This window comes from Pelophylax lessonae (assembly GCF_965119305.1).
Source record: "Pelophylax lessonae genome assembly, chromosome: 7".
In the NCBI taxonomy this organism is placed as follows: domain Eukaryota; kingdom Metazoa; phylum Chordata; class Amphibia; order Anura; family Ranidae; genus Pelophylax; species Pelophylax lessonae.
In genome coordinates, this window is record NC_138774.1 from 299,743,775 (window position 1) to 299,771,357 (window position 27,583).

At 50.1% G+C, this 27,583-nt stretch overlaps 1 protein-coding gene across 1 annotated transcript in view; it reads left to right on the top strand.

Moving 5' to 3' along the window:
• KIF4A (kinesin family member 4A) overlaps window positions 1-25,403 on the top strand; it is a 57,262-nt gene extending 31,859 nt beyond the window's left edge. The window contains exons 13-31 of the mRNA XM_082263968.1: window positions 54-159; window positions 3,252-3,323; window positions 5,062-5,244; window positions 6,454-6,557; window positions 6,692-6,836; window positions 8,417-8,527; window positions 8,606-8,689; window positions 8,877-8,990; window positions 9,926-10,081; window positions 11,197-11,291; window positions 13,540-13,672; window positions 14,166-14,336; window positions 14,486-14,614; window positions 16,406-16,483; window positions 17,027-17,134; window positions 17,224-17,379; window positions 19,111-19,227; window positions 23,323-23,445; window positions 25,212-25,403. Coding sequence (XP_082120094.1) covers window positions 54-159; window positions 3,252-3,323; window positions 5,062-5,244; window positions 6,454-6,557; window positions 6,692-6,836; window positions 8,417-8,527; window positions 8,606-8,689; window positions 8,877-8,990; window positions 9,926-10,081; window positions 11,197-11,291; window positions 13,540-13,672; window positions 14,166-14,336; window positions 14,486-14,614; window positions 16,406-16,483; window positions 17,027-17,134; window positions 17,224-17,379; window positions 19,111-19,227; window positions 23,323-23,445; window positions 25,212-25,400 — 2,374 coding nt within the window. The 3' untranslated portion in view covers window positions 25,401-25,403. The remainder of the gene's footprint in view (window positions 1-53; window positions 160-3,251; window positions 3,324-5,061; window positions 5,245-6,453; window positions 6,558-6,691; window positions 6,837-8,416; window positions 8,528-8,605; window positions 8,690-8,876; window positions 8,991-9,925; window positions 10,082-11,196; window positions 11,292-13,539; window positions 13,673-14,165; window positions 14,337-14,485; window positions 14,615-16,405; window positions 16,484-17,026; window positions 17,135-17,223; window positions 17,380-19,110; window positions 19,228-23,322; window positions 23,446-25,211) is intronic.
• The last annotated feature ends 2,180 nt before the right edge of the window (window positions 25,404-27,583 follow it).

Below are 27,583 nucleotides of genomic sequence, written 5' to 3' on the forward strand. Positions count from 1 at the left end.
ATGTGAGTGGAGAAGTTTTGGTGTCGCTCATTTTTTATTATTTCCAATCTTAGTTGCAAAGTGGATCTGCAGAAGATGGTGGAGACTCTAGAAGACCAGGAAATGAAGGACAATGTGGAGGTTATCCGCAACTTGCAAAATCTGATCTCACACCTTCAGGTGAGGCGGTCCTACAACATATCCCATAATGCATGGCGCTGCACTAGTACCTCAGTGAGGCCCGTTTATGGTCTGTGTAATGGTAGTTAGATAAAGCAGATGTTATGTCTTAAGAAATCCACACAAGGATACTGCTCCGGGGGCTCTTAAGCCCTGGGTGCCAGCTGAGTAGGGCCCTTCCTTCCCATTACTGATTACTCACCAAGCCCCGGGTGCCAGCTGAGTAGGGCCCTTCCTTCCCCTTACTGATTACTCACCAAGCCCCGGGTGCCAGCTGAGTAGGGCCCTTCCTTCCCCCTTACTGATTACTCACCAAGCCCCGGGTGCCAGCTAAGTAGGGCCCTTCCTTCCCCTTACTGATTACTCGCCAAGCCCTGGGTGCCAGCTGGGTAGGGCCCTTCCCTTAGTGATTACTCACCAAGCCCCGGGTGCCAGCTGAGTAGGGCCCTTCCTTCCCTCCCATTACTGATTACTCACCAAGCCCCGGGTGCCAGCTGAGTAGGGCCCTTCCTTCCCCTTACTGATTACTCACCAAGCCCCGGGTTCCAGCTGAGTAGGGCCCTTCCTTCCCCTTACTGATTACTCACCAAGCCCTGGGTGCCAGTTAAGTAGGGCCCTTCCTTCCCCTTACTGATTACTCGCCAAGCCCTGGGTGCCAGCTGAGTAGGGCCCTTCCCTTAGTGATTACTCACCAAGCCCCGGGTGCCAGCTGAGTAGGGCCCTTCCTTCCCCTTACTGATTACTCACCAAGCCCCGGGTGCCAGCTGAGTAGGGCCCTTCCTTCCCCTTACTGATTACTCACCAAGCCCCGGGTGCCAGCTGAGTAGAGCCCTTCCTTCCCTCCCCTTACTGATTACTCGCCAAGCCCCGGGTGCCAGCTAAGTAGGGCCCTTCCTTCCCCTTACTGATTACTCGCCAAGCCCTGGGTGCCAGCTGGGTAGGGCCCTTCCCTTAGTGATTACTCACCAAGCCCCGGGTGCCAGCTGAGTAGGGCCCTTCCTTCCCTCCCATTACTGATTACTCACCAAGCCCCGGGTGCCAGCTGAGTAGGGCCCTTCCTTCCCCTTACTGATTACTCACCAAGCCCCGGGTTCCAGCTGAGTAGGGCCCTTCCTTCCCCTTACTGATTACTCACCAAGCCCTGGGTGCCAGTTAAGTAGGGCCCTTCCTTCCCCTTACTGATTACTCGCCAAGCCCTGGGTGCCAGCTGAGTAGGGCCCTTCCCTTAGTGATTACTCACCAAGCCCCGGGTGCCAGCTGAGTAGGGCCCTTCCTTCCCCTTACTGATTACTCACCAAGCCCCGGGTGCCAGCTGAGTAGGGCCCTTCCTTCCCCTTACTGATTACTCACCAAGCCCCGGGTGCCAGCTGAGTAGAGCCCTTCCTTCCCTCCCCTTACTGATTACTCGCCAAGCCCCGGGTGCCAGCTAAGTAGGGCCCTTCCTTCCCCTTACTGATTACTCGCCAAGCCCTGGGTGCCAGCTAAGTAGGGCCCTTCCTTCCCCTTACTGATTACTCGCCAAGCCCTGGGTGCCAGCTGAGTAGGGCCCTTCCCTTAGTGATTACTCACCAAGCCCTGGGTGCCAGCTGAGTAGGGCCCTTCCTTTCCCCTTACTGATTACTCTCCAAGCCCCGGATGCCAGCTGAGTAGGGCCCTTTCTTCCCCTTACTGATTACTCTCCAAGCCCCGGGTGCCAGCTGGAATCTTGGATAAATTCATAGCAAACTAAAGGACGTCACTCTCCACCACACCCTGCCCCCACTCCTCTGATGCACCTCACACCAACCAATGGGCTGAAACACAGATTGTGGGAGGGCCTGGCCAAGAGCGATGTCCGTTAGGTTGCTTTAACCACTTGCCGATTGCCTAACGTACGTTTACTGCGGCAAAGAGGCTCTATTGCGCAAAATTACTTACCTGTACCTCATGATGTTCAATAGCCACTAGGTGGCGCGATCGCACATTGATTGGGCAGAGGGACCTGCCAATCAGCAGGTCCGGTGGACCCAATGACCGCCAGCCAACCGCAATCGTTCCAGAGACAGGCAGAACGGCGATCGGCCTATGTAAACAAGGCAGACCACCGTTCTGTGAGAGGGGAAGATGGAGATCTTGTGTTTCTGCTAAGCAGGAACATGGATCTCTGCATTCCACCAGTCAGAGCACCTCCCCCCCACACACAGCAAGCACCTCCTAAGGACACATTTAACCCTTTGATCTCCCCTGATAACTCCTTCCCAGCCAGTGTCCAGTGCATATTTTTAGCACCGATCACTGTATTGGTGTCTCTGGTCCCCGCGGCAACGTCGCAGTCCCGCTAAAAATCGCTGGACGCGGCGGCTTCACTGTGTAGGCGGGTGCAGAGGACACAGCCAACAGCGGAAGCCCCATAGTAAATCTATGGGTGACATCAATTCCCTTTCATTTCACAGCCGTTGTCGGCCGTGTCCTCTGCAGGGCTTCCACTACTGGAGAATGGGTCGGATCCGCTTTAAAAAAGGTAAGTATACGGATTTCTTCTGTGTGCGTATAGATTCAGGGATTTTAGTATTAGGGTGGATTTCTCCTTTTAGGAGTGGGGGGTAAATCTTTAGGGACTGAAGTGGTTAAATCTGTATTTAAAGTGGAGTTTCACCCAAAAGTGGAACTTCCTAATATCTGCCCCCCCCCCCCCTCTGGTGCTACATTTGGCACCTTTCAGGGGAAGGTGGGGGAACCGGTACCGGTTTTTGATAGGTACCCTTCCCCCACTTCCGGAAGATAGCGCCACGGCTCTGTCCCTCAGAAGTTCGGCCCCCCCTCCTTTTTCCTCCGCCACCGGGTCAATTACAAAGTGCAGCGCGTTTCACGCATGCTCAGTAGGGGACCAGCTGTGAAGCCGCAAGGCTTCATTGCAGGGTTTCCTTACCCTGGATGGCAGCGGCAGCACCTGAGAGCCGATACCAAAATCCGCTTCAGGTGCCGACATCGCAGGCTCCCTGGAAAGGGAAGTATTAAAGTCAGCAGCCACAGGATTTGCCTTCTGTTTATTGGTCATGGTCTTCTGGAGATGTGTTTTAAACATTTGTGTTTTTTGTTTTTTTTCCCCCCAGGATGAAGGATCGGGAATAGCGGCATCAATTGAGGCAATGATTGAGGGTACAGGCTCCCCAAAATCTGAAGAGGTGAGGCTAGATCTGTGACCCAATCGGATTGGAAAAGTAGTCCCCTGGTCTGCCTGGTGCTTCCATTTTAGGATGATGGGCCTGGTGGCTCGTAGGGCTTCTTTACAGAAGCATTCCCTCTCATGCACAGGGGTCTCAACATTCTAAACGGGCCAGTGTGCCGTCCTTCAGATTTTAGGAGGGCCGGACTGCGGCCAGTGGGAGTAGAAAAGGTCTCCATGTCAGTGGGGGAAAAAAAAGAAGGCCCCCAATATTGGTTCCAGTGGGAAGAATTGGGCCCGCATTGTAGGTTCCAGTGGGAGGAATTGGGCCCGCATTGTTGGTTCCAGTGGGAGGAATTGGGCCCGCATTGTTGGTTCCAGTGGGAGGAATTGGGCCCGCATTGTTGGTTCCAGTGGGAGGAATTGGGCTCGCATTGTAGGTTCCAGTGGGAGGAATTGGGCCCGCATTGTTGGCTCCAGTGGGAAGAATTGGGCCCGCATTGTTGGCTCCAGTGGGAAGAATTGGGCCCGCATTGTTGGTTCCAGTGGGAGGATTTGGGCCCGCATTGTTGGTTCCAGTGGGAGGAATTGGGCCCGCATTTTTGGTTCCAGTGGGAGGATTTGGGCACGCATTGTTGGTTCAAGTGGGAGGATTTGGGCACGCATTGTTGGTTCCAGTGGGAAGAATTGGGCCCGCATTGTTGGCTCCAGTGGGAAGAATTGGGCCCGCATTGTTGGTTCCAGTGGGAGGATTTGGGCCCGCATTGTTGGTTCCAGTGGGAGGAATTGGGCCCGCATTGTTGGCTCCAGTGGGAAGAATTGGGCCCGCATTGTTGGCTCCAGTGGGAAGAATTGGGCCCGCATTGTTGGTTCCAGTGGGAGGAATTGGGCCTGCATTGTTGGTTCCAGTGGGAGGAATTGGGCCCGCATTGTTGGTTCCAGTGGGAGGAATTGGGCCCGCATTGTTGGTTCCAGTGGGAGGAATTGGGCCCGCATTGTTGGCTCCAGTGGGAAGAATTGGGCCCGCATTGTTGGCTCCAGTGGGAGGAATTGGGCCCGCATTGTTGGTTCCAGTGGGAGGAATTGGGCACGCATTGTTGGTTCCAGTGGGAGGAATTGGGCACGCATTGTTGGTTCCAGTGGGAGGATTTGGGCCCGCATTGTTGGTTCCAGTGGGAGGAATTGGGCCCCCATTGTTGGTTCCAGTGGGAGGAATTGGGCCCGCATTGTTGGTTCCAGTGGGAGGAATTGGGGCCCCCCATGGTTGGTGCCAGTGGGAGGAATTGGGGGGCCCCCCATGGTTGGTGCCAGTGGGAGGAATTGGGGGCCCCCCATGGTTGGTGCCAGTGGGAGGAATTGGGGCCCCCCATGGTTGGTGCCAGTGGGAGGAATTGGGGCCCCCCATGGTTGGTGCCAGTGGGAGGAATTGGGGGCCCCCCATGGTTGGTGCCAGTGGGAGGAATTGGGGCCCCCCATGGTTGGTGTCAGCGGGAGGAATTGGGGCCCCAGGGTCATATAAAAGCAAGCAAAGGGCTGCAGTTTGGAGACCACTACTCTAGACCTATGACAGGTGACATCACGTTCATGGAGGGGTGGGACTTCTGGGTAGTCAATGCGATTTCTTTGAATGGGTTGGGTGCTTACCAGTGGAAGATACATTTTTGTATTTGATTCAATACGTAAACTGCATTTGTCTGTACTTTAGGCAGTATCTGTTACATCCACTTCATATCTTTTCCTTTTCCTCTTGCCTGCAGAGAGATTCGGACAGCGGAGAGAAACGCAACTCTGACGGGTTCACCACCCACCATGCCCTCCGACAGGCCCAACTCTCCAAGGAGCTGATCGAGCTCAACAAAGCATTGGTTCTAAAGGAAGCCTTGGCCAGGAAGATGGCACAGAATGACAGCCACCTGGAGCCCATGCAGAATGAATACCTGGTATGGTGACAACATGGATTGTTTATTGAATAGAGTTGTCAGTATAAACTACCCCTGTGAGAGTTGTCACTTTATTACAGGTTTAAAGGCATGTGTGTAATGCGGGTTTATTTTAAGATCTGTATAGAGTGGAGAATGCACTAAAGTTGAACTCCATCCTTCCCTTCAGTCTTGCGCAGGTGTAGCGGCTCCTCCCCCTTCAGTCTTGCGCAGGTGTAGCGGCTCCTCCCCCTTCAGTCTTGCGCAGGTGTAGCGGCTCCTCCCCCCCCTTCAGTCTTGCGCAGGTGTAGCGGCTCCTCCCCCCCCCCCCCCCTTTCAGTCTTGCGCAGGTGTAGCGGCTCCTCCCCCCCCCCCCCTTCAGTCTTGCGCAGGTGTAGCGGCTCCTCCCCCCCTTCAGTCTTGCGCAGGTGTAGCGGCTCCTCCCCCCCCCCCCCCCCCTTCAGTCTTGCGCAGGTGTAGCGGCTCCTCCCCCCCCCCCCCCCCCCCCCCCCTTTCAGTCTTGCGCAGGTGTAGCGGCTCCTCCCCCCCCTTCAGTCTTGCGCGGGTGTAGCGGCTCCTCCCCCCCCTTCAGTCTTGCGCGGGTGTAGCGGCTCCCCCCCCCCCCCTTCCAGTCTTGCGCGGGTGCAGCGGCTCCTCCCCCTTTCAGTCTTGCGCGGGTGCAGCGGCTCCTCCCCCTTTCAGTCTTGCGCGGGTGCAGCGGCTCCTCCCCCTTTCAGTCTTGCGCGGGTGCAGCGGATCCTCCCCCTTTCAGTCTTGCGCGGGTGCAGCGGCTCCTCCCCCCTTTCAGTCTTGCGCGGGTGCAGCGGCTTCTCCCCCCTTTCAGTCTTGCGCGGGTGCAGCGGCTCCCCCCCCCCCTTCAGTCTTGCGTGGGTGCAGCGGCTCCTTCCCCCCCCCCCCCCCCCCTTCAGTCTTGCGCGGGTGCAGCGGCTCCTCCCCCCCCTTCAGTCTTGCGCGGGTGCACCGGCTCCTCTCCTGGATTGAGATGGCTTCCTCTGATTTCACTGCACACTGAGCTTCTCACAATGTGCATTAGAAGCTGCAGCAAGTCAAAGCCCACCTAATTTCCTGGCTAGAGGCCACTCTGCACAAGATCACATGCCTAGACGTGATCCGCCCACCCCCCCGGCTGTGCTGCTATTCGCTGCAGAACAAACCAATCAGCGGGTGCCAGCTGCTGATAGTTTTATGCCATTGTGGTTTCCTTTACAGAGTAATATAAAGACCCTTGAGAGTGAAGTGGGAGCATTGCAGAAGGAGAAGGAAGACCTGATTCTGGCTCTTCACTCCGCCAAGAAAGACACCAACCAAGCCAAGTAAGTGACGGGCTGTAAAGTCCATGCGTATGGTGGCCGCCTGCAGCCGCTCAGTAATCACATGGATGGGAACAACTGATTGGTTCCGTATATATTTTAGATGTAAAGAAATTGTAAGGCTTTTCTTCCTGCAGGCTCAGCGAGCGTCGGAGAAAGAGATTGCAAGAGCTGGAGGGTCAGATGAACGACCTCAAGAAGAAGCTGAATGAGCAGTCAAAGCTGCTAAAACTCAGAGAATCCACTGAGAAAACCGTCGGCAAACTCAACCATGAGATCCAGGTAAAGCTGCACACCCAAAGCGTATCTCTTCCTCTGCCAGAAGGCACTTTGCCTCCCCATACTGTAGCTCTAGGTCAGAGGGGGTGGGCAGCCTTAGGTCAGAGGGGGTGGGCAGCCTTAGGTCAGAGGGGGTGGGCAGCCTTGGCACTCCCAGCTTTGCTGAAAACTACAAATCCCATCATGCCTATGCCTCTAGGAGTCATGCCTGTAGCTGTCAGTCTTGCAGTGCCTCATGGGACTTGTAGTTTCACAACAGCTGGAGTGCTGAGGTTGACTACTGCTGCTCTAAAATCGAATAAACAGCAGCACTCAAAATAATTCCGAACAGTCCTCCAGTGACGTAAGGTATAAAAGATGGTGGTGGATCACCTGTTTCCTTCCCACTAAGAGGTAGAAACACACTCTTACCAGATTCCAATGACTACTGGGTTGAGCAGCAGTCAGTCAGCTCTTGTAAAATCACTTGGTCAGTGAATCCAGATTCCTTAACAGCATGAACACAAGCTCCAAAACGTATAAATGAGGAAATGAAAAGCAATCATTGCGCAGATATCTCTAAAAACGATTTATTAAACATGTAGAAACTGCACACAGGGTACTTACACTCTCTCCATATGATTAAGCATGTAAACACAAAGGTGGTGGTGTAGATCAGTTTCCAACCAAAAATATGGCCGACCCCCAAATCTGACAGGTTATAACCCTCCGTTCCTATATCCAAAATGAAGGAGAATTTTTCCCATAGTTTTACTTTAACCTCTGCATTTCTGATGGTGCAGGAATTGGGAATAATCTGAGCTCTGAAGGTACAGACGGTGTTAGGCTGAGGGGCGAAGGGTCAGAAGGTGGCGAAGGCCGGGGGGTCAGAAGGTGGCGAAGGCCGAGGGGCGAACGGGGGGGGTCAGAAGGTGGCGAAGGCCGAGGGGTGAAGGGGGGTCAAAAGGTGGCGAAGGCCGAGTGGTGAAGGGGGGTCAAAAGGTGGCGAGGGGCGAATGGGGGGGTCAGAAGGTGGCGAAGGCCGAGGGCCGAAGGGGGGTCAAAAGGTGGCGAAGGCCGAGGGGTGAAGGGGGGGTCAAAAGGTGGTGAGGGGCGAAGGGGGGGGGGGTCAAAAGGTGGCGAAGGCCGAGGGGCAAAGGGGGGGGTCAAAAGGTGGCGAGGGGCGAAGGGGGGGTCAGAAGGTGGTGAAGGCCGGGTCAGGTGGCGAGGGCCGAAGGGGGGGGGGTCAGAAGGTGGCGAAGGGGGGGGGGTCAGAAGGTGGCGAAGGCCGAGGGGCGAAGGGGGGTCAGAAGGTGGCGAGGGGCGAAGGGGGGGTCAGAAGGTGGCGAAGGCCGGGTCAGGTGGCGAGGGCCGAAGGGGGGGCCAGAAGGTGGTGAGGGGCGAAGGGGGGGGTCAGAAGGTGGCGAAGGCCGAGGGCCAAAGGGGGGGGTTCAGAAGGTGGTGAAGGCCGAGGAGTGAAGGGTCCGAAAGTGGCGATGGCCTGAAGGATCTGATTACTGAACGCTGGTTGTTCCGTCCTTGTAGTGCTGTAGGCAGGAATGAGCTATATACGGAATTCCAAGTTTTTCGTCTGTCTTTTGCAGGCCATGAAAACGCAGCGGGTTCAGCTTATGAGACAAATGAAGGAAGATTCCGAGAAATTCCGCTCTTTTAAGCAACAAAAAACAAAGGAAGTCATTCAACTTAAAGAACGGGTATGTAGCGGTTCCGCAGCCGTCTCTATGTAATGCACATCCAGTACCGGATATCACACCTAATATATTGTTTTCTAGGACCGTAAACGTCAGTATGAACTCCTGAAGCTGGAGAGAGATTTCCAGAAACAAGCCAGCGTGCTGCGGAGGAAAACTGAAGAGGTCAGCAAAAATTCTATATTCCACAGATAGATATTTGTAAAAGTTGATGTAAAATAAGCCGATCCTTAGCTTGGTACATCCCCGGAGTTCTACTTTATGAAAACCTTTGTTTGCAAAGAATTGAAGATGTTGGTGATTGAGGTGTAGATCTGCTTTTTAAATCTTTATATTAAATCCTCGTTTTTAGGCAGCAACCTCTAATAAGCGATTGAAGGAAGCCCTGCAGAGGCAGAAGGAAGCCATGGATAGACGCAAAGATGCCCAGAATAAAGGCATGGAGGGGGCAGCTACTAGAGTGAAGGTATGTGACCCCAACTGATGGCTGGGCGGTCTAGGGGTACCCACTTCTCTGCTGCTGCTGACCTGCCAACCTTTTACTTTACCCGGAGCGGAAAAGAGGTTTTGGCTCTTTTCACACTTGTGCGACTTGGGACTGCGAAGTCGCGTGACATGTCGTACCATTGATATCTGTGCGACTTGAAGTCACAGCAATGTCAAAGTAGTCCCTGCACTTCTTTGGTCTGACTTTAATGCGACTTGAGGTTTATAGGCCTCCAAGTTTTACACAGCAGGCATTGCTTTGCGTGACTTTCGGGTCGTATAAGTGTGAAACTTTACTCTCCCAATCAATATTGATTATTTTTATTCATCATGCTGCTAGCATTAGTAAATGGATAGCCAAGTATATCATATTTTACTTATGTTTAAACTTCCTCCTTTTTTTTTTTTTTTTTTTTTCTTTACATTTATTTATATTTAAATAAAAATAAAAAATATTTATTTTTATTTATTCATTTTTTTTTTTTTTTTTTTTTTACATCCTGTTTTTTTGCTGAGGCAAATTATGTCCTACATCCCAAGAGTGTTTAGGACAGGAGGAGGGGTTTTCTCAGCTAGGCACACCCACCTGCATGCATACTTAAGCTAAGATCAAATGGATTCCAGGAAGTAAATGTTACATAAATAATTTGCCCTTATTCAAGATGGCCACCCACGGCCAGAAATACTGAGGGGGTGTATTTTTTTAACTGATTTCTCAACAAAATAAAGCATGGAGATGTGGATTGGAGGGGGGGGGGGGGGGGCAGGGATTTGCTTTGAATAGTAAAGATGAATTAAATAGTGTTTTTGGTTTGTGGTACTCGGATGCCGTGAAGGTCGGCTTTAACTTTTGTGGCTGCAAACTGTTTTCAGATGTTCATGGAGAGTTTTGCGTTGGTTTCTTTCTCCCCCCAGAACTGGCTCGCCAATGAGGTGGAGGTTCTTGTGAGCACAGAGGAAGCCCAGGGGCATCTAAATGATCTACTTGAAGACAGAAAGATCCTGGCTGCAGATATTGCCCAGTTGAAGCAGAAGAAGGACGCAGGAGAACGCATCCCTCCGAAGATTCGGGTGAGTACACAGTGCAGACTGTGAGCCTTCCCCCCCCCTCTATAAAAATGTACTAATCCCATCCATGGTAGGGTCCCTTTCAATAAATCCCATGCATGGGGGGGTCCCTTTCAATAAATCCCATGCATGGGGGGGTCCCTTTCAATAAATCCCATGCATGGGGGGGGGTCCCTTTTCAATTTCTTCAACCAATAACACTGCTAATAGTAGAGGTGGGAAGTAGGTATAAACATACCTATAAGAACCAATGGCGATATCATTCCCCAACCCATAAATATACCAACCCACAAACAAAATGAAAAGGACAAGGAAAATGTACAGGTGCATCTTATAAAATTAGAATATCATCAAAAAATCCTGGCCTTTCCACCCCATCCTTCCAAAAAAAAAAATCTGGATGCAATACTTGCTGCCTCTCCTGCACTGCACCCTCTGTTCCAGAGCTGCTCCGTGGGGGTATTTATTGTCAGGCCTGCCTGGACCAATGGTCAGCTCAGCTCTTCACAAGTCATTGAGTGTTTGCTGTCCAGGAGTGAAGACCACCTGATGGAGGGAGGACCCAATTTTGTCACCTGACTTACCTGAGCATTATGGGATTTAGAGGATCGGGGTAAAGGATGCTGTAATGCTCAGGGGTGGACAGAATTCTTGCAACGCTGGGTGTAAACAGACTGGAGGTCGCTGCCATGGAGTTGAGGAAAGTTTGTGTCTGTGGAGGGTGGATTGGCTAAGGTGAGAAAAATATGGAAGTGCACCCGTTTTTTAACCCCTTCCCGCCCTCCAACCCTAGGAGTTCTAAAAGCTGGGAGGTGGGCATTCCGGTCATGTCACTGTGATTGGCTGTCACAGCAATCACATGTATGTATTGGGAGCTTTACTAATCCCTGCCGGCTACCGTGCAGAGAGCGCGCTCTCAGGATGGTAAGCTGTAATCACAGGGCCATGTATATGCAGCCTCTCGGCGGATGGGCCCTAACGCATGTATGCGTATGCTCGGTGCCATGGGGTTCAGGTATGTATAAAAGGAATGGAGGTAAAAACCCGAATTTGGGTTTATAAAACCGGTTACGTTATTAATTCCATCATCTGACGTAATGCTCTGTTTGTTCCTGTAGAGAAGAACGTACACGGTGGCAGAACTTGAGAACCTGGAGGAAGAGGAGTCCATCACCAGACAGATAGAGAGCCTAGAGACTGAAATGGAGCTCCGGTAATCTTCACCAACAGACTTCTTCATCATGAACTGTGTGCACGCTCCGCCCCTCTGTGCACGCTCCGCCCCTCTGTGCACGCTCCGCCCCTCTGTGCACGCTCCGCCCCTCTGTGCACGCTCCGCCCCTCTGTGCACGCTCCGCCCCTCTGTGCACGCTCCGCCCCTCTGTGCACGCTCCGCCCCTCTGTGCACGCTCCGCCCCTCTGTGCACGCTCCGCCCCTCTGTGCACGCTCCGCCCCTCTGTGCACGCTCCGCCCCTCTGTGTGCACGCTCCGCCCCGCTGTGTGCACGCTCCGCCCCGCTGTGTGCACGCTCCGCCCTGCTGTGCACGCTCCGCCCTGCTGTGTGCACGCTCCGCCCTGCTGTGTGCACGCTCCGCCCTGCTGTGTGCACGCTCCGCCCTGCTGTGTGCACGCTCCGCCCTTCTGTGTGCACGCTCCGCCCTTCTGTGTGTGTCTGCCCTTCCTATCTGTAACGCAGCTACAAAAACTTTAAGCCACCAAAAGTAGAAAAAATTAAAGACGCCATTATCTTCACTTCCCCAATTCTGATCATTTAATGGTGTGGGGAAATGGCAACGACCTGTAGAATAAATTGTCATCTCAAAGTACAAGTTCTGCCAGCCTGGTATAATGTACCGATGTATTCATTCTTAGTTATAGTGGTTTAGGGAGACCCGTGAGAAATAGGTTTAGTTTTTTTCTTGGTGACAGTACCTCCCCTTTTATTTTTTTCCTCCTTTTTTTTTTTCCTTTTAAAATGTAAAGCAGATCTTATTGGTAAATGACACACTGTGATATTAATTGCCCTGGTTGGTAGGAGGGGCAATCTTATACCGAACGCCTCCTTTAAAACAATGGTGCTTGGACTAAATTTTCCTGCTTTTAGAACCATAGCAAACGCAGTCCAGATGAGAATTATTTTTTTTTTTTTTCTTCTTCTTATGCGTGCCTTTTGACTTATTCCAGTGCGGGTTTTTTTCCCCCCCATTTTAAATAGGACATTTTTTATTTTTTTTTTCTTGCTACTTTTTAGTACTGTTCCATGCAGAAAATAACGCAGGCTTTTTTATTTCCCTTTTTTATTTTAATTGAATTTTCTCTATTGTTCCTTGATGGACGCAGTTCTCTGGTGCATATCAGTAGGGTTATACTGCCCCCTACAGGAGTAGGACACTAGGCTGAAAAAAAGTCCTGGCTATGCTTATTGGCAGTCCCGGAGGGTACACCCTCTTCCTGCATAGGATGGCTATTTATTTTTTTACACTTCACTGGAACTGACCACACTGGCATGAACTAGGCCATTAGAACCCATATAACCTGCTGTCTATCCAGAAAAAAAAAAAAATGTAAAGGCCTGCATCTGCCGTACACAGACCCTTAGGCCTCTTTCACACGGAGCGGACCGTATCAATCCACTCCACCACTTTTTTTTTTTTTTTACGGACACGGGTGACACTTGTGTCATCCAGTCCGTATGTCCACATATCATCCCATCCATTTGCGGATGATATACGGACATAATGTATGTCTATGGGATTGCGGATGACACCGCTGACATCCGATTTTGCGCCCTTTCCGTTTTTTAAATGGAAGGAAAATAAGGTTCTGTTCCTTTCCAAAAAACTGAACAGAACTGAAAGGACGCAAATCGGATGTCAGCGGATGGTATCCTGCTGACATCTGCAATCCCATTGACATGCATTATGTCCGTATATCACCCACAAACGGATGGGGTGATATACGGACATACGGAACGCCCGTGTGAAAGAGGCCTTACACATCATGCAAGACCGCAGCAGGTGTGTGGGCGGAGCCATTTAGGATCGTATGAATGGTGGAAGAGGTGGGACTGGGAGCCCAGGACATGAACAGCTCCTCCCCGGTGGACAGATTAATCGCTTGTCTATCAAAGGAAACCTTTTATTCACAGCACCTGTGTGTAGCGCCTTAATCCAAGCAGACGTGACTGCGACAACGCTGCCATCTTTTCACAGGAATTGAGCGAGTGTTGTCACTGAGTCAGAGGAGAGGACATAATCAGCGAGGAGTATATATTACTATTTTGTTAGCTTGGAAGGGAGAGTAAAATGAAATCCCCAGGACAGAATCTGTCCTGGTGATTTCATTTTACTCTCCCTAGATGTACTTTACTGCTGCTGCACAATATATTTACTTTGCATTTTATGACTATAGCTCTATTTTTATATTCTGTTGACTTTTTTTTTTTTTTTTTTTTTTATAGGAGCGCTCAAATAGCCGACTTGCAGCAAAAGCTGCTGGATGTTGCCAATGAGGAAGAGCGGGTGAAACGGAGATGGGAAACCATCACAAATCTCATGGAAGCCAAATGTGCACTGAAATATTTAATGGGAGAGGTAAGCTGTGTAACCCCCCCCCTCCCCCCGACCCTGCTGTACTTGCCTCCGGTGATCCAGAAATACTCAGAGCAGCCCGTCTGCCACCAACAACCAATCCCCTTTCTTCCCCATTCTGATGCTCAGTTTGAACTTCATTCAGCAAGTCGTCTTTGCCACATCTAGATGCCTAAATGCATTGAGTGGCTGCCATGTGATTGGCTGATAAGCAATTTGAGTTACCAAGCAATTGAACAGGTGTACCTAAAAGTGGCTGGTAGGGGTGTGTGAATTTATTCCCCCGCCCCCCACTTTCAATGTGTCTTCCTGGAAAAAAAAATCTGACTTCTCCAGAAAGTGTCAGCTCCTTGGCACAGGACCCTCCCCTTCTCCCTCGCATGTCACGGCCCTCTCCTCTTCTGAGGGTGGGCTGTAGATTGAGCCCTATGAGAATTCATGTTAACCGACACTGACTCCATTTTGCATGTTGTCTTCCCCCCTCCATGTCTTCTAGCTGGTCTCTGCCAAAGTTCAGATCAGTAAACTAGAAAGCAATGTGAAGCAGAGCCGGGTCCAATACGCAGATCTCCAGAAAACCATCTTTGAAGAAAGAAAGCAGATGGCGGAAATGGAGACGGAGCATCAAAGTCAGTTAATGCAGATGGAGCAGCAGCATCAGGAGAAGGTAACGCCCTCATGACCTCTGACCTGGAAGAACTTTTCCAGTAATTTTCTGCATCTGTTGGGATTTGCTACAAATTGGTTGTACAGCAGAGAGGCGTAGAATTTGTGACACTGAATTATAAATAAATCCGGGTATTTGTTTCTTTGCAGATTCTTTATCTGCTGGGTCAGCTGCAGCAGAAACCGCCGGTCACTCCCGTGGATCAGGAGCCGCCTGAGGACCGCGAGGACAAAGTGACGGAAAGAGAGAAGCAGCTGCTGGAGAGACTGAAGTTCCAGGTGAATGTTCTGCATTGTATGACTAATGACCACTCCTGACCATTGCAGATTTAGGCTGGGTTCACATCTGTGCCAATTGGATGCGTTTTAAACCGCATCCGATTCGCATGATCTGTGAATGTGACCAGCACTCAATAGAGCCACACCCACTGCGACATACGTGTGCCATGCTGTAGTCCTATATGTAAAAAGATGGTAAAAACCAACAAACTGCGCAAAGGAATAAATAATAAATATTAGGGCTACACAAGTGAAGTTTAAATTCTTTGAGGAATCGCTTCCCCAGTGTGAGCTGCAAACAAAAAGCTAAAATGCTGTGACAAATTTAAAAGGATAAGTATATTGCGCTCAACATGTGTCGTACATCAAAGTGCTTGTGCAAATATAAATAATAATTAACGTGGATGAATGGGATTAAAAAGTCTCTAAAATAATTTGTTATCAATATGTCCATATATAGCAACAATGAATCAATATCAGTCCATGAAGCAGCGACAATAAATATGATAAAAGCAAAGACTTGATAGCTGTGTTAAAAACCTCCACACTTCCACCTAGTGTTCAAGCAAGGTACTTCTTACCAGAAGTATATGACCCCTTGATTATAGGGGGTCACATAGACATTTTGATCCAATATCTATACGATCCTCAGCTTCAAATTCCCATAGTCCTAGGGCAAGCTCTCAGACCAAAAGCCGGATCTCAAGAAGGACATATAAAAGCAAAAAAGGCTCTCATGGTGCAGTATGTTGAAAACATTCGGCTTTTTTTTCCCATTGGGAATGTGAGACCGTAACTTCTTCCGGGCTGGAGGAGCGCTGGCGCCAAGCAGTGCTTATTGTCCCGCTGTTGTGTTTTATCCGAATGTACAAAGCGATTTTTCATGGAGTTGTAGTAAGTGCATTACTTTATTAAAAAGCTGAATAACTTTAACTTCTGGGTCCATCCCCCCCCCCCCCCTTTTTATACCTAAGCCCATCTCCATCCAGCAATGTACATTAGAGCAGCAACTCTCCCAGATCTTTCGCTCCTCGTTGGCTGACACAGCAGCAAGAACCATTGGCTCCTGCTGCTGTCAGACAGAGAAGAGAGTAGGGGGCGGGGCCAAGCTGCTGTGTGTGTGGACAATGTCCATGCACAGGAGCGTGGCTTGGGAGTGAGCCTGCTTAAGGGCTCTTTCACACGGGCGGTCCAATCAGATCCGCCTGTCAGTTTTTTAGGCGGATCTGATCGGAACCTCCATGCAGCTCTATGGGGCAGCGGATGTCAGCGGAGACACCTCCACTGACTCCCGCTGCCATCCGTATCCGATCCTGTCTGGGAAATCTGGACGGATGGAAACCCTATTTTTCCATCCGTTCAGTAATCGGATCGGATGAGAGCGGACAAGCGGTCCGCTCCCATCCGATCCCCCATAGAGGGCAGCGGGGGCTGAGACACCTCCCTCTCCACACTGCAAGCGGAGACGGAGCTGTCATCCGCCGGCTCAGCGAGGATCGCGGATCGATCCCAGCTGAGCAACACGGATCTGCCTACGGAGGCGGACCGTGTGCAAGAAGCCTAAGTGTCCCCATAACAAGAGGCTTGCTATTGGGGGGTGGGGGGAGCTGGGACTGCTGACGGGGAACCCAAAAAGAGGAGGATCTGGGTTGCTCTTTGCAAAACCATTACAGAGCAGGTAAGGTATTTAAAAAAAAAAAAAAAAAAAAAGTTGCACTTTTTATTTTATATTTTTTTAAAGTTTTGAAAAAAGTTTTCTGTTTGCACTTTTAATTCTGTTCTCTTTGCAAGGATGAGGAAATCGAAAAAATGAAGGAGCTCTGTGAGAAAAACCAGCAACTCCTTCAAGAAAATGATTTGTTTAAACAAGTGAGTGGAAGGGACAAAAAATTTGGGAGACGGGAGGACATTTTTGTTTATGCTGTGGGTTCTGTTAGTAAAAAAGACTCAAAGTGTAAAGGCCACAAATGCGTGACAAAGTGAATTAGTGCACGGCTGGGGAGGGGGGGGGGGGGGGGGGTGTTGGCATAGTGAGCTGCTTTGAACTTTACATCTGCAGGCGCTGTGGAGCAATTCATTCTTAAAGGCAAGCAAGGACTCTTTGATCACTCACTGCTTGTTTTAAGGCCCATTTCACACTTGTACAACCTGAAAGTCGCATGACTTTCACACGCAATGGCTGTGTAATGTTGGTCTATGGACCTGAAGTTGCACCATAGTAATGCAGGGACTATGGAAGTGGCACAGATATGAACGGTACGCTTGGAAATCATGGGGTGCGACTTTGCAGTCCCATGTCGCACAAGTGTGAATGGAACCTAAAAGTATGAAACACAATGTAAAGCCGCCTGATCCCGGTTCACTCGAACATGGATGTATATTAATATGTGCTTTATCTCCTCTCCTATCCAGAAACTGGCGCTACTTCAAGTTGCGAGTGCAAAAAAAATGTGCACTCCATCGACTGAAAAGCTCTTCATGGCCTCGCCAGACTCTCCCTTCGAATTTATCCCTCCCAAGGTAACCTTTACTCTGCCATTGTTTCCTCTCTAGTGGCGACAGGGAATATTGGAAACTTGTAATGATAATGTGTCTTATCTCAGCCCAAGCCCAAAAATCTTAGGAGAACCACCGCCAGAGCCCCCACACTGATGTTGGAGGATTTGTTATCCGAATCTGAATCTGAACATTCTGAAGAGGACACCAGTGACAAAAACTGGAAACCGGCTCCGAACGTTCGGCCGCCCAGGAAGCAGACGAATGGGGTGAGCTGCAGGACGGTGTCCTTTTTTTTTTTTTTTTTTTTCCTTCTGTATTTGTAAGGGATCATTTATACTTGCTTCAAAATCTGGCATTAGATGCGCTTTTTTAAAGCACTGCAATGCCAATCAGAGCTCCTGTCCCTAAAATAATTATGGTTCCCTTACAGTCCTGATCACACGTTGTGTTCACTTCAAAAATGATCCCCCATGTCGCTTTCTTGGCGCTTCAAAGCCTCCATAGAAGTCTGAGAATTTGCTTACAGCACCTGAAGCTTTTGAGGGGCTTTTATTCAGCTTTGATTTGTTTTGGAGGTATTGCAGGTATGAGATATCCCAGGATGCACTACGAAATGAACAGGTGAACCAGAAAGACATCAGCAGTTATTTCTGGTTTATTCTGGGAATGTCTGGTGCAGACGTCACATCTGGTGTACAGCAGGAAGGTGAGCGGGGTCCGGACTGGAGCAGAGCAACCAGCAGACGCACACATGGTGTGCAACATGGGAACGCTATAGCAGAAGGTGACTGGGGAGAGAGCGAGGATCAGTAGAGCTGTGGGACTGGGGCTGGAGAGACTAGCAATGTCACATGGTGTGGATGGTGAGCGGGGACTGAGGAGGGAGGACTGAGTGACCGAGGATCATTCAGCAGAGTTTGGAGGCAGAGAGACTAGAAATGTCACATGGTGTGAAAGGTGGGAGAGGACTGAGTGACAGAGGATCAGCAGAGATGGGGGACCAGAGCAGGAGAAACTGGCAATGTCACATGGTGTGGTAGGTGAGTGAGGACCAGAGAGAGAGAGAGGACTGAGTGACTGGATCAGCAGAGGTGGGGGACCAGAGCGGGAAAGACTAGTAATGACACACAGGGACCAGAGAGAGGACTGGGTGACAGAGGATCAGAAAGCTGGAGGACTGGAAACAGAGAGACTAGACATGTCAGGTGGTGTGAAAGATTAGCGAGGACCTGAGAGAGAGGACTGAGTGACAGAGGATCAGCAGAGGTGGGGGACCAGAGCAGAGAGATTAGCCATGTCCATGGTGTGGAAGGTGAGTGGGGACCAGAGAGAGAGGACTGAGTGCCAGAGGATCAGCAGAGGTGGGGGACCAGAGCAGGGAGATTAGCCATGTCTGTGGTGTGGAAGGTGAGCGAGGACCAGAGAGAGGACTGAGTGCCAGAGGATCAGCAGAGGTGGGGGACCAGAGCAGAGAGATTAGCCATGTCCATGGTGTGGAAGGTGAGTGGGGACCAGAGAGAGAGGACTGAGTGCCAGAGGATCAGCAGAGGTGGGGGACCAGAGCAGGGAGATTAGCCATGTCTGTGGTGTGGAAGGTGAGCGAGGACCAGAGAGAGGACTGAGTGACAGAGGATCAGCAGAGCTGACTAGCAATGTCATACAAGTTGCGCAGTGTGGAAGCAATATAGCAGGAGAGAGAGGAGGGATCAGCAGAGCTGGGGGTACCAATGACCTGGGATTCCACTGGGCCCCTTTAAAACAATTATAAAATCCACACACGGGCATTTACCAATCTTTGGTAAAGCTTCAAAAAAGCATCACAGAAGCATCAAAAACACATCAATAAAGCACGTTGAAGCGGTGGGCTCATAGTGGTAAATTTTAAGCGGTGGGCTCATAGCCGTGGGCTCATTGTTGAAGCAAGTGTAAATGAGCCCCAATTGTAATTTGTGATGTCCTCGGCAATCATTTATTTGTGCCGCTTCCTCTCATCGCAGTGCTCTTGTAAAGGCCGGTGTGGTAATAAAATGTGCCGCTGTAGGAAGAGTAAACAAAACTGCGGTGAAGATTGCTTGTGTGATGCATCCAAATGCCGCAACAGAGACAACTTTACGGTGAGTCCGGCCCACCCGGGCTGCTAGAGTCCGCCTCCGTGCCAACCGCACACAGATCCCAGCATCCTTATAGACCAACTCTGGGCAAAAAAAGTTTTCCCTTGCAGTGGGGCTGTGCCTGCGCTGCAAAGGTTTAAGTGCTCATTTAGTCCAGGGGGAGGGGAGAGACCAAATTGTACCCCCAGCTCTTCTGCTGTGTTCAATGTTCATAGGCTGGGGACCGGTGCTCTGGCTAGAGTGTTCAGCTCCCTTTACACCGAATCCAGAGCAAATCTAGCCAGATATTCCGTATATTCTAGATGATAAATCTTTATGGTCTACATGTAGAATAATACAAGCCACTAACGCGTTTCGGCGGAGGAAGGCTGTATTAGCTGAAACGCGTTAGCAGCTTGTACGCTTTATTTTACATGAAGCCAAAAAAGATTTATCTTTGAGTATACCGAGTAGCCAGCTATATTTGCTCTGGAGAAGAAGGATCCACCTGATCTTCTGCTCCACCGACAAACTGCACTCCCCTATGTGATGGACTGTTCCTGGCGTCCTCCCATCCATTGACGGTCTATGGAGCCTGCTGTGGGCTTGGTGTCAGGACTTGAGACTGCTTGAGTGCAGGAGCTGCAGGGACTGGTCTTGTGCAGGGAAGATCAGGTAGGTAGATTTCCTGGTCATCTTACCCCCCCCAAGACAAAAACGAGCACTTAAACTTTTTTTTTTGCCCAGAGTTTAGCTTTTAAAGCCCAACTCTTTTATTTCACTTTAAATAGTTTGTTCAGGCCAAGCTGGCCCAAACCATTTCCATTAGTGCAGAGCCGGGGCCTTCAGACTTTCCAAACAAAAGGGCCAATGTATGTGTGTGTATAATATTATTTATATATATATAATATATACTTTTTTTTTTTTCATTTTATATTTATATATATATATATTTTTTTTTTTTTTTATTTAATTTTGATGTTTTATAGCAGAAAGTGATAGAGAATATAAAGAAAAATGTATTTCTTCATCAATTCCAATTTGTTTTCTGCTACATATTTTTGGTTAAAAAAAAAAAATCCCAATAAGCGTATATTGATTGGTTTTGTGTCTACAAACTATGGGATATATTAATGGAATTTTTTAGTTTTTGTTTAACTAGTAATAGCGGCAATCAGCAACTTTTATAGTGGGACTGCGACATTGCAGTGGGCAAATCAGACACTTTTTGGGGTCCAGTGACACCAATACAGTGATCGGTGCTAAAAATATGCAATGACACTGGCAAGGAAGGGGTTAATGGGTGATCAAAGTGTTAAATGTGTTCCTAGGGAGTGGTTGCTAACTGTGGGGGGGGAGGTGCTTGTACTGTGGGAAGGCAGAGATCTATGTTCCTGTTTTGTAGGATCACAGCCTTCCCTCGTCACAGAACAGCGATCGGCCTTGTTTACATACAGACCGCGGTTCTCTCTGTGTCCTGAACGTTCGCCGGGTGCCAGTGGACGTAGAGTCCGCCGGACTCGCTGATTGGCTCTCACTGTGTCCAATCTGGGAAATCATATATATATATATATATATAGATATAGATTTTTTTTAAAAAAATTATTCAATTTTTTTTTTTTTCTAGTAATGACGACGAGTGACCTTTTTTATAGCGGGACTGCGATTTTATGGCCAACAGTCGGAAAACTGACCTGACGCTTTCAACACTCTTTGGGGACCAGTGACAGTGATCAGTGCTAAAAAATCTGCACAGTCACTGTACTAATGACACTGGCTGGGAAGGGGGTTAAACATCAGGGACAGTCAAAGGGTTAAATGTGTCGTTCTGGCTCTCTGCCTAAAGATCGCATGGACGGACGGCCGTTTTGGCTCTCTGCCTAACGATCGGACGGACGGCCGTTCTGGCTCTCTGCCTAACGATCGGACGGACGGCCGTTCTGGCTCTCTGCCTAACGATTGCACGGACGGCCGGCCGGCCGTTCTGGGTCTCTGCCTAACGATCGCACGGACGGCTGGCCGTTCTGGCTCTCTGCCTAACGATCGCACGGACGGCCGGCCGTTCTGGCTCTCTGCCTAACGATCGCACGGACGGCCGGCCGTTCTGGCTCTCTGCCTAACGATCGCACGGACGGCCGGCCGTTCTGGCTCTCTGCCTAACGATCGCACGGACGGCCGGCCGTTCTGGCTCTCTGCCTAACGATCGCACGGATGGCCGGCCGTTCTGGCTCTCTGCCTAACGATCGCACGGACGGCCGGCCGTTCTGGCTCTCTGCCTAACGATCGCACGGACGGCCGGCCGTTCTGGCTCTCTGCCTGAAGATCGCACGGACGGACGGCCGTTCTGGCTCTCTGCCTGAAGATCGCACGGACGGACGGCCGTTCTGGCTCTCTGCCTGAAGATCACATGGACGGACGGCCGTTCTGGCTCTCTGCCTGAAGATCGCACGGACGGACGGCCGTTCTGGCTCTCTGCCTGAAGATCGCACGGACGGACGGCCGTTCTGGCTCTCTGCCTGAAGATCGCACGGACGGACGGCCGTTCTGGCTCTCTGCCTGAAGATCGCACGGACGGACGGCCGTTCTGGCTCTCTGCCTAACGATCGCACGGACGGACGGCCGTTCTGGCTCTCTGCCTAACGATCGCACGGACGGACGGCCGTTCTGGCTCTCTGCCTAACGATCGCACGGACGGCCGAGAGCCTGAGCGGCCGCTCCAGTTGACGTCCCTCTGACGAAACGCGTAGGGCGGAGTCTCGTATGTCTAACGTCACTTCCGGTTGTCGGCCGTGGAACGCGGAAGCATCCCGGCGCGCACCGCTTTTACTTCTGATCCTGATCACCGTAACGAGTGAGTTTACTACGCCTTTTTTATCATTATATGGATTATACATTCACCATGGGGCCTTCTTCTTTTTATGTGAGCATCTAGGGCATCCGCCACCGGCTCATAGCTGCTCCCCCGCAATGGAGAAGAGACCCCCCTGCATATTACTGCACAGGTCGTATTACTGAAAACTCCACCTAGTGGCCATCTTTGGACTTTGCTTTATATTTAGTTACCACTCAATCACATTATATGTGGCACATATATCAGGTATTGGCAACCTGATATTACACTTGTGGTAGTGGGACAAATCTTTATTTCACATTTATCACCATTTCATTATATTATTTGTGTTTTACACACATCACCACATTGTTTGTTGATTTGTTTTTTGGATACATCTGAATAAACACCTTGCATATGGTTTTTTATTTAAGGAGTTTTCACTCACAATTTTTTGGGTGACACTTTGTGGGTCACTCTACTTTATTACTTTCATCCGCGCCATTCCGTGGCATTATATATCATTTATTTATCTTAAGGTAGCGCCAACACCAATCGTCACATCTTATTTCTTTAGAGATCCTGAACGGCCGTCCATGTGATCGTTAGGCAGAGAGCCTGGACGGCCATTCTGGCTCTCTGCCCAATGATCGGCGGGTGCTGGCGGACATCGAGTCCATGGTACCCGCAGTTCAGCTCCTTCTGTGTTTAATTGCAGCATGAGCAGGCTGCTTCATCCCCCCACCGAAGGTGTTGCTGACGTACTAGGTGTGTGATCCAGAGCAGCAGAGCCACCTTGCCGCCGTTTATATAATTTATACATTCGGCAAGTGGTTAAAATCTCTGCGCTGTGCCAAGTGTGCACAAGCCCCTCCCCTCCAATTTGTCATCAGCTGTTCTCGCAGTAAGCCGCTTACTCTGAAGTCTTCACCCAGCTCGGCGTATTGTTACCTCCCCTCATCAGTGCAATTAAAGTTGACGCCCACCTCAGCGTTTTGCGCTACCCTCCCTTAAAATGTTTCTTTAGCTCCTCCTCCTGCCTCTAAAAGTCCCTCCCCCACTGTACCCGGGGCAGAATGGAGGGTTTGTGGTCATGTAACTGCAATAAAAGCTCCTCATTTAGGATGGGTTACTGAATCAATTTGTAAAAGAAGTGACAAAGCGTTTTATTGAAGTGCCATGGGGGAGGGGGGGGTCACAGGATGGGCTGCACATTAATGGCAGGATGGTGATATGTTGCGCGGTTTGTCACCTTGTTTGTAAGTTGAGTAAATGATTTCTGTCTGCAGGATGACCCCAGTAGTGAGGATCCACCTCGGGAGGCCGATACTTCTAGCAAAATGGATTTCCTTGGAGACGTCACTTCTGGAAGCTCCTTCTTCACAGAACCCTGTGTGACGCCCACCAAAAAGGTAGGCCAGAGGCCACGTGATGGTGGATGTACTTCATGGCGGAAGGTTTGTAGACCTTGGACCATCACACCTACCTATGTGGACCCCCCCTTCCCTATTTACTAAGCCAGCTCCATGAAGGCATACCAAAGGTCTTCCAAAAGTAGGGTTGAGGTCAGGGCTCTGTGCAGAACACTCGAGGTCCTCCACACCAAGTGACCAGTGTTCTGTGCAGAGCCCTGACCTCAACCCTACTTTTGGAAGACCTTTGGTATAAGGGCTTCTTATCCCAACATCAGAACCTACCCTCAACCCTCCAGAAAGGTGTCTTTTGAGGTCTTCACATCCCAAAGGTGTTCAGTAGGTTTGACATCGTGTAGAAACTTGAGTGAGCCCTGACCTCAGCCCTACTTCATAAACTTGGAATAAACTGAAATGCTGATTGAGAGCCGGGTCTTCTCATCCAACATCGGTACTACCTGACCTCACAAATGGGCACAAATTCCCACAGACTTCCTCCAAAATCTTGTGGAAAGTCTTCCCGAAGGAGTGGAGGATGGGTATAACCACAAAGGGGGACACTCTATAGTACTGGCAATGTGGTGATTGGGGGGGGGGGGGGTGATTCCATAGCAGTGGCCATGGGGGGAGGAGGTGATTCCAAAGCCATGGGGGGGAGGGTGATTCCATAGCAGTGGCCATGGGGGGGAGATGATTCTAAAGCCATGGGGGGGGGGGGTGATTCCATAGCAGTGATGATGATGGGGGGCCAGACTGTTTCCATAGCAGTGGTGAGGGGGGAGCAATTCCAAAACAGTGGCCATGTAGTGATTGGGGGGGGGGACGCGATTCAAAAGCAGGGGGGTTAGTGATTCCATAGCAGTGATGATGGGAAGGAGGGGGGTGGGAGTGATTCCATAGCAGTGGCCGTGGGGGGGTGATTCCATAGCAGTGGCCATGGGGGGGGGGGTGCAATTCAAAATCAGTGGTGATGGGGGGGGGGGGGGGAGTGATTCCATAGCAAAGATGATGGGGGGGGGGTGATTCCATAGCAATGATGATGGGGGGGGGGGTGATTCCATAGCAGTGATGATGGGGGGGGGGGGTGATTCCATAGCAGTGATGATGATGGGGGGGGGGCAGACTGATTCCATAGCAGTGGTGAGGGGTGAGCAATTCCAAAACAGTGGCCATGTAGTGATTGGGGGGGGGACGCGATTCAAAAGCAGGGGGGGGGGGGGTCATTCCATAGCAGTGATGATGGGGGGGTCATTCTATAGCAGTAGCTATTGGGGGGTGATTCCATAGCAGCGGCCATTGGGGGTGATTCCATAGCAGTGATGATGGGGGGGGGGGGGTAATTCTATAGCAGTAGCTATTGGGGGGTTATTCCATAGCAGCGGCCATGTGGATGCGTGGGGGGGCGGGCTGGGATTCCATAGCAGCGGCCATGTGGATGCGTGGGGGGGGGGGGGGCGGGGGCTGGGATTCCATAGCAGCGGCCATGTGGATGCCTGGGGGGGGGGGATTCCTTAGCAGTGGCCTTGATTTTGAAATGGAATGTCCAGCAATCTCGGATGGTGATGCTCAGGTGTGTATAAACCTTTGGACATGTAATAAATAACATTTACTGGTTGGTTGGAACTGGAAAGTGCAGAATCTGGTGCAGCTCTGCTCCAATCGGTTCCTATGAGAGCTGCTCCAGATTCTGAGTTCTCCAGTCTTAGTAAATCTCCCCCCCCGTTGTACGTCTTGCCGTTTTCTGATTCCGTATTTTTTACCCTCAGGTTCTGCGTGAAATCAGTGACATCGGACAAATGTTCTCTATGAAGCTTCAGCGCAAGCCGTCCAACACTTCGGTAGCGGAGGAATCTCAGGAGAAGCAGACTTTAGGCCTGAAGAAGAAGAAGAAAGCTTTGTGTAACAGCAATGCCAGCTTCTTCTCCGGCTGCTCCCCCATCATCGAGGATGAATAGCTCCTTTATATCCTCCCTTCCGTCTCCTATTTCCTAGAATGAATTGGTAGAGTCTGCCTGTACTGGAAGCACTGACCTGCCAGCAGTTAATCGCATTTCCTTTTTAATGAGACCCTTTAACATTTTTTTTTTTAGTCTAAAGATTTGTAGAGAAACGCGTAACGTTTTGTCTCCAGTTCTTAAAAAAAAAAAAAAAAGTTTCCACTTCATGATTTTTTTTAAGTGGGTAAAGTTCCTTTTAAAAGCGGACCTTGCACCGATGTAAATGTTCCTATTTATGAAAGTCTTAGCAGATGGCGTTCACATGGAACCCGGGGAAGAAACGCTCACCATTGTACAAAGAATTATAGAATATCGTTATGTATAGTTAATGAGGATTGTAAATAATAAAAGAAAATTGCAGGTTGAGACCCCGTGTCTCCTTCACCAAGAAGGAAGTGGCTTCATGGTGTCATGGAGGTCTACGATTGGAGGAAACCGTGAATATCTGGGACCTTTCCCCTCGAATGTAGGGAGAGTTGTCATTCGGGTTTGTGGAAGGGGGTAAGATGGTTGGGAGATTAGTGTAGATTTTAAGGGGTCCGGGGTGGCAGTAAAATGGGAGGTGCAGGGAGAGGTCCCCAGTCTGTCTTCTATCCTGTGTAACCATGGGGGGGTCCCTACTTTGGCAGTCTTTTTAGGAAACCACAAGTTAGGAGAACTTTGTGGCTCAGTTGCATTTTTCATAGTAGGGTCTGGTCTTGTGTTGAGTTCTAGGTGGTGGATATCCTTGAAGGTCTTGGACTTGGGGACCGGGATAAGCTCATAATTGTGACCGAAGTCCAAGGCCTTGATAGCCAAGGTCATGCCATTGACCATGGGTGTACTGGATTGGTCTCCCAGGAAAACCCCCAGATATGATCTGTGGGCTTCCCACACCAACATGGGGTCCCTGTCTGTGGTATTGTAGAGAAATGCACCTCATTCCCTTGGCCACATCTGCTGGACTTGAGGCCCTTGGAGTAAACGGTCATTAAAGTACCAGCACCATGGGAAGACTGATCCCAGTACATTCATGATCAATGGCATGACCTTGGCTATCTAGGTCTTGGGGACCGGGATAAGCTCGTAATCGTGACCGAAGTCTAAGGCCTTGATAGCCAAGGTCATGCCATTGACCATGGGTGTACTGGATTAGTCTCTGAGGAAATCCCTCATGGCACTGGTGCAAAGGGTACTCCTACATGGTCAAAGATGAAATTATGCAAGGGTCATAACCCTGTCGCCAGGACCCAGATAGCCAAAGTCCTGCTATCCTGTGTAACCATAGGGGAGGGGGCGGTCCCTACCTTGGCAGTCTTTTTAGCTACAAAGAAAGCATTTGCTTTATACAAGTTAGGAGAACTTTGTGGCTCAGTTGTGTATTTCATAGTAGGGTCTGGTCTTGTGTTGAGTTCTAGGTGGTGGATTTCCTTGGAGGTCATTTTGGCAACTTGTTTGACCATGTTTATTAAGGACATTGATCACGGATGTACTGGATTAGTCTTCCATGAAATCACTCATGGCATTGGTGCAAAGTGCACGTTTACATGGGCAAGGATGTATTTATGGAACAGTTTACGATTTATGAGCTTAACCTGATCCCTGTTTCATGATTTCATCCTTGCCGATGTAGAAGTGCACTTTGCATCGGTGCCATGAGTGATTTCCTGGAAGACTAATCCAGTACATCTGTGATCCATGGCATGGCCTTGGCTATTTAGACTCGGACTGGGTTAAGCTTGCAGTCGTGACCTTTGCAAGATTTCACCCTTGACCTTGTAGACTGTGCTTTGCCCAAGTGCCATGAGTGATTCCCTGGGAAAACGAATCCAGTGCATCCATGATCAACGGCATGACCTTGGCAATCTAGATCTTCTGGACCTGGTTAGGGTTGTAATCATGACCCTTGCACAATTCATTCTTGCCCAATGTAGGAGTGCCCTTTGCACCAGTGCCATGAGGGATTTTCCTGGGAGACAAATCCAGTACATCCAAGATCAATGGCGTGACCTTGGCTGTCATGGACTTGGGACCGGTTTAAGCTCTCAATCGTGACCTTTTGCATGATTTTATCCTTGACCATGTAGAAGTGCGCTTTGCAAAAACCATCCCTGGGTACTATACTCTGGGTGTTGTCTTCTATCTGGGCTTTTTCTATTACC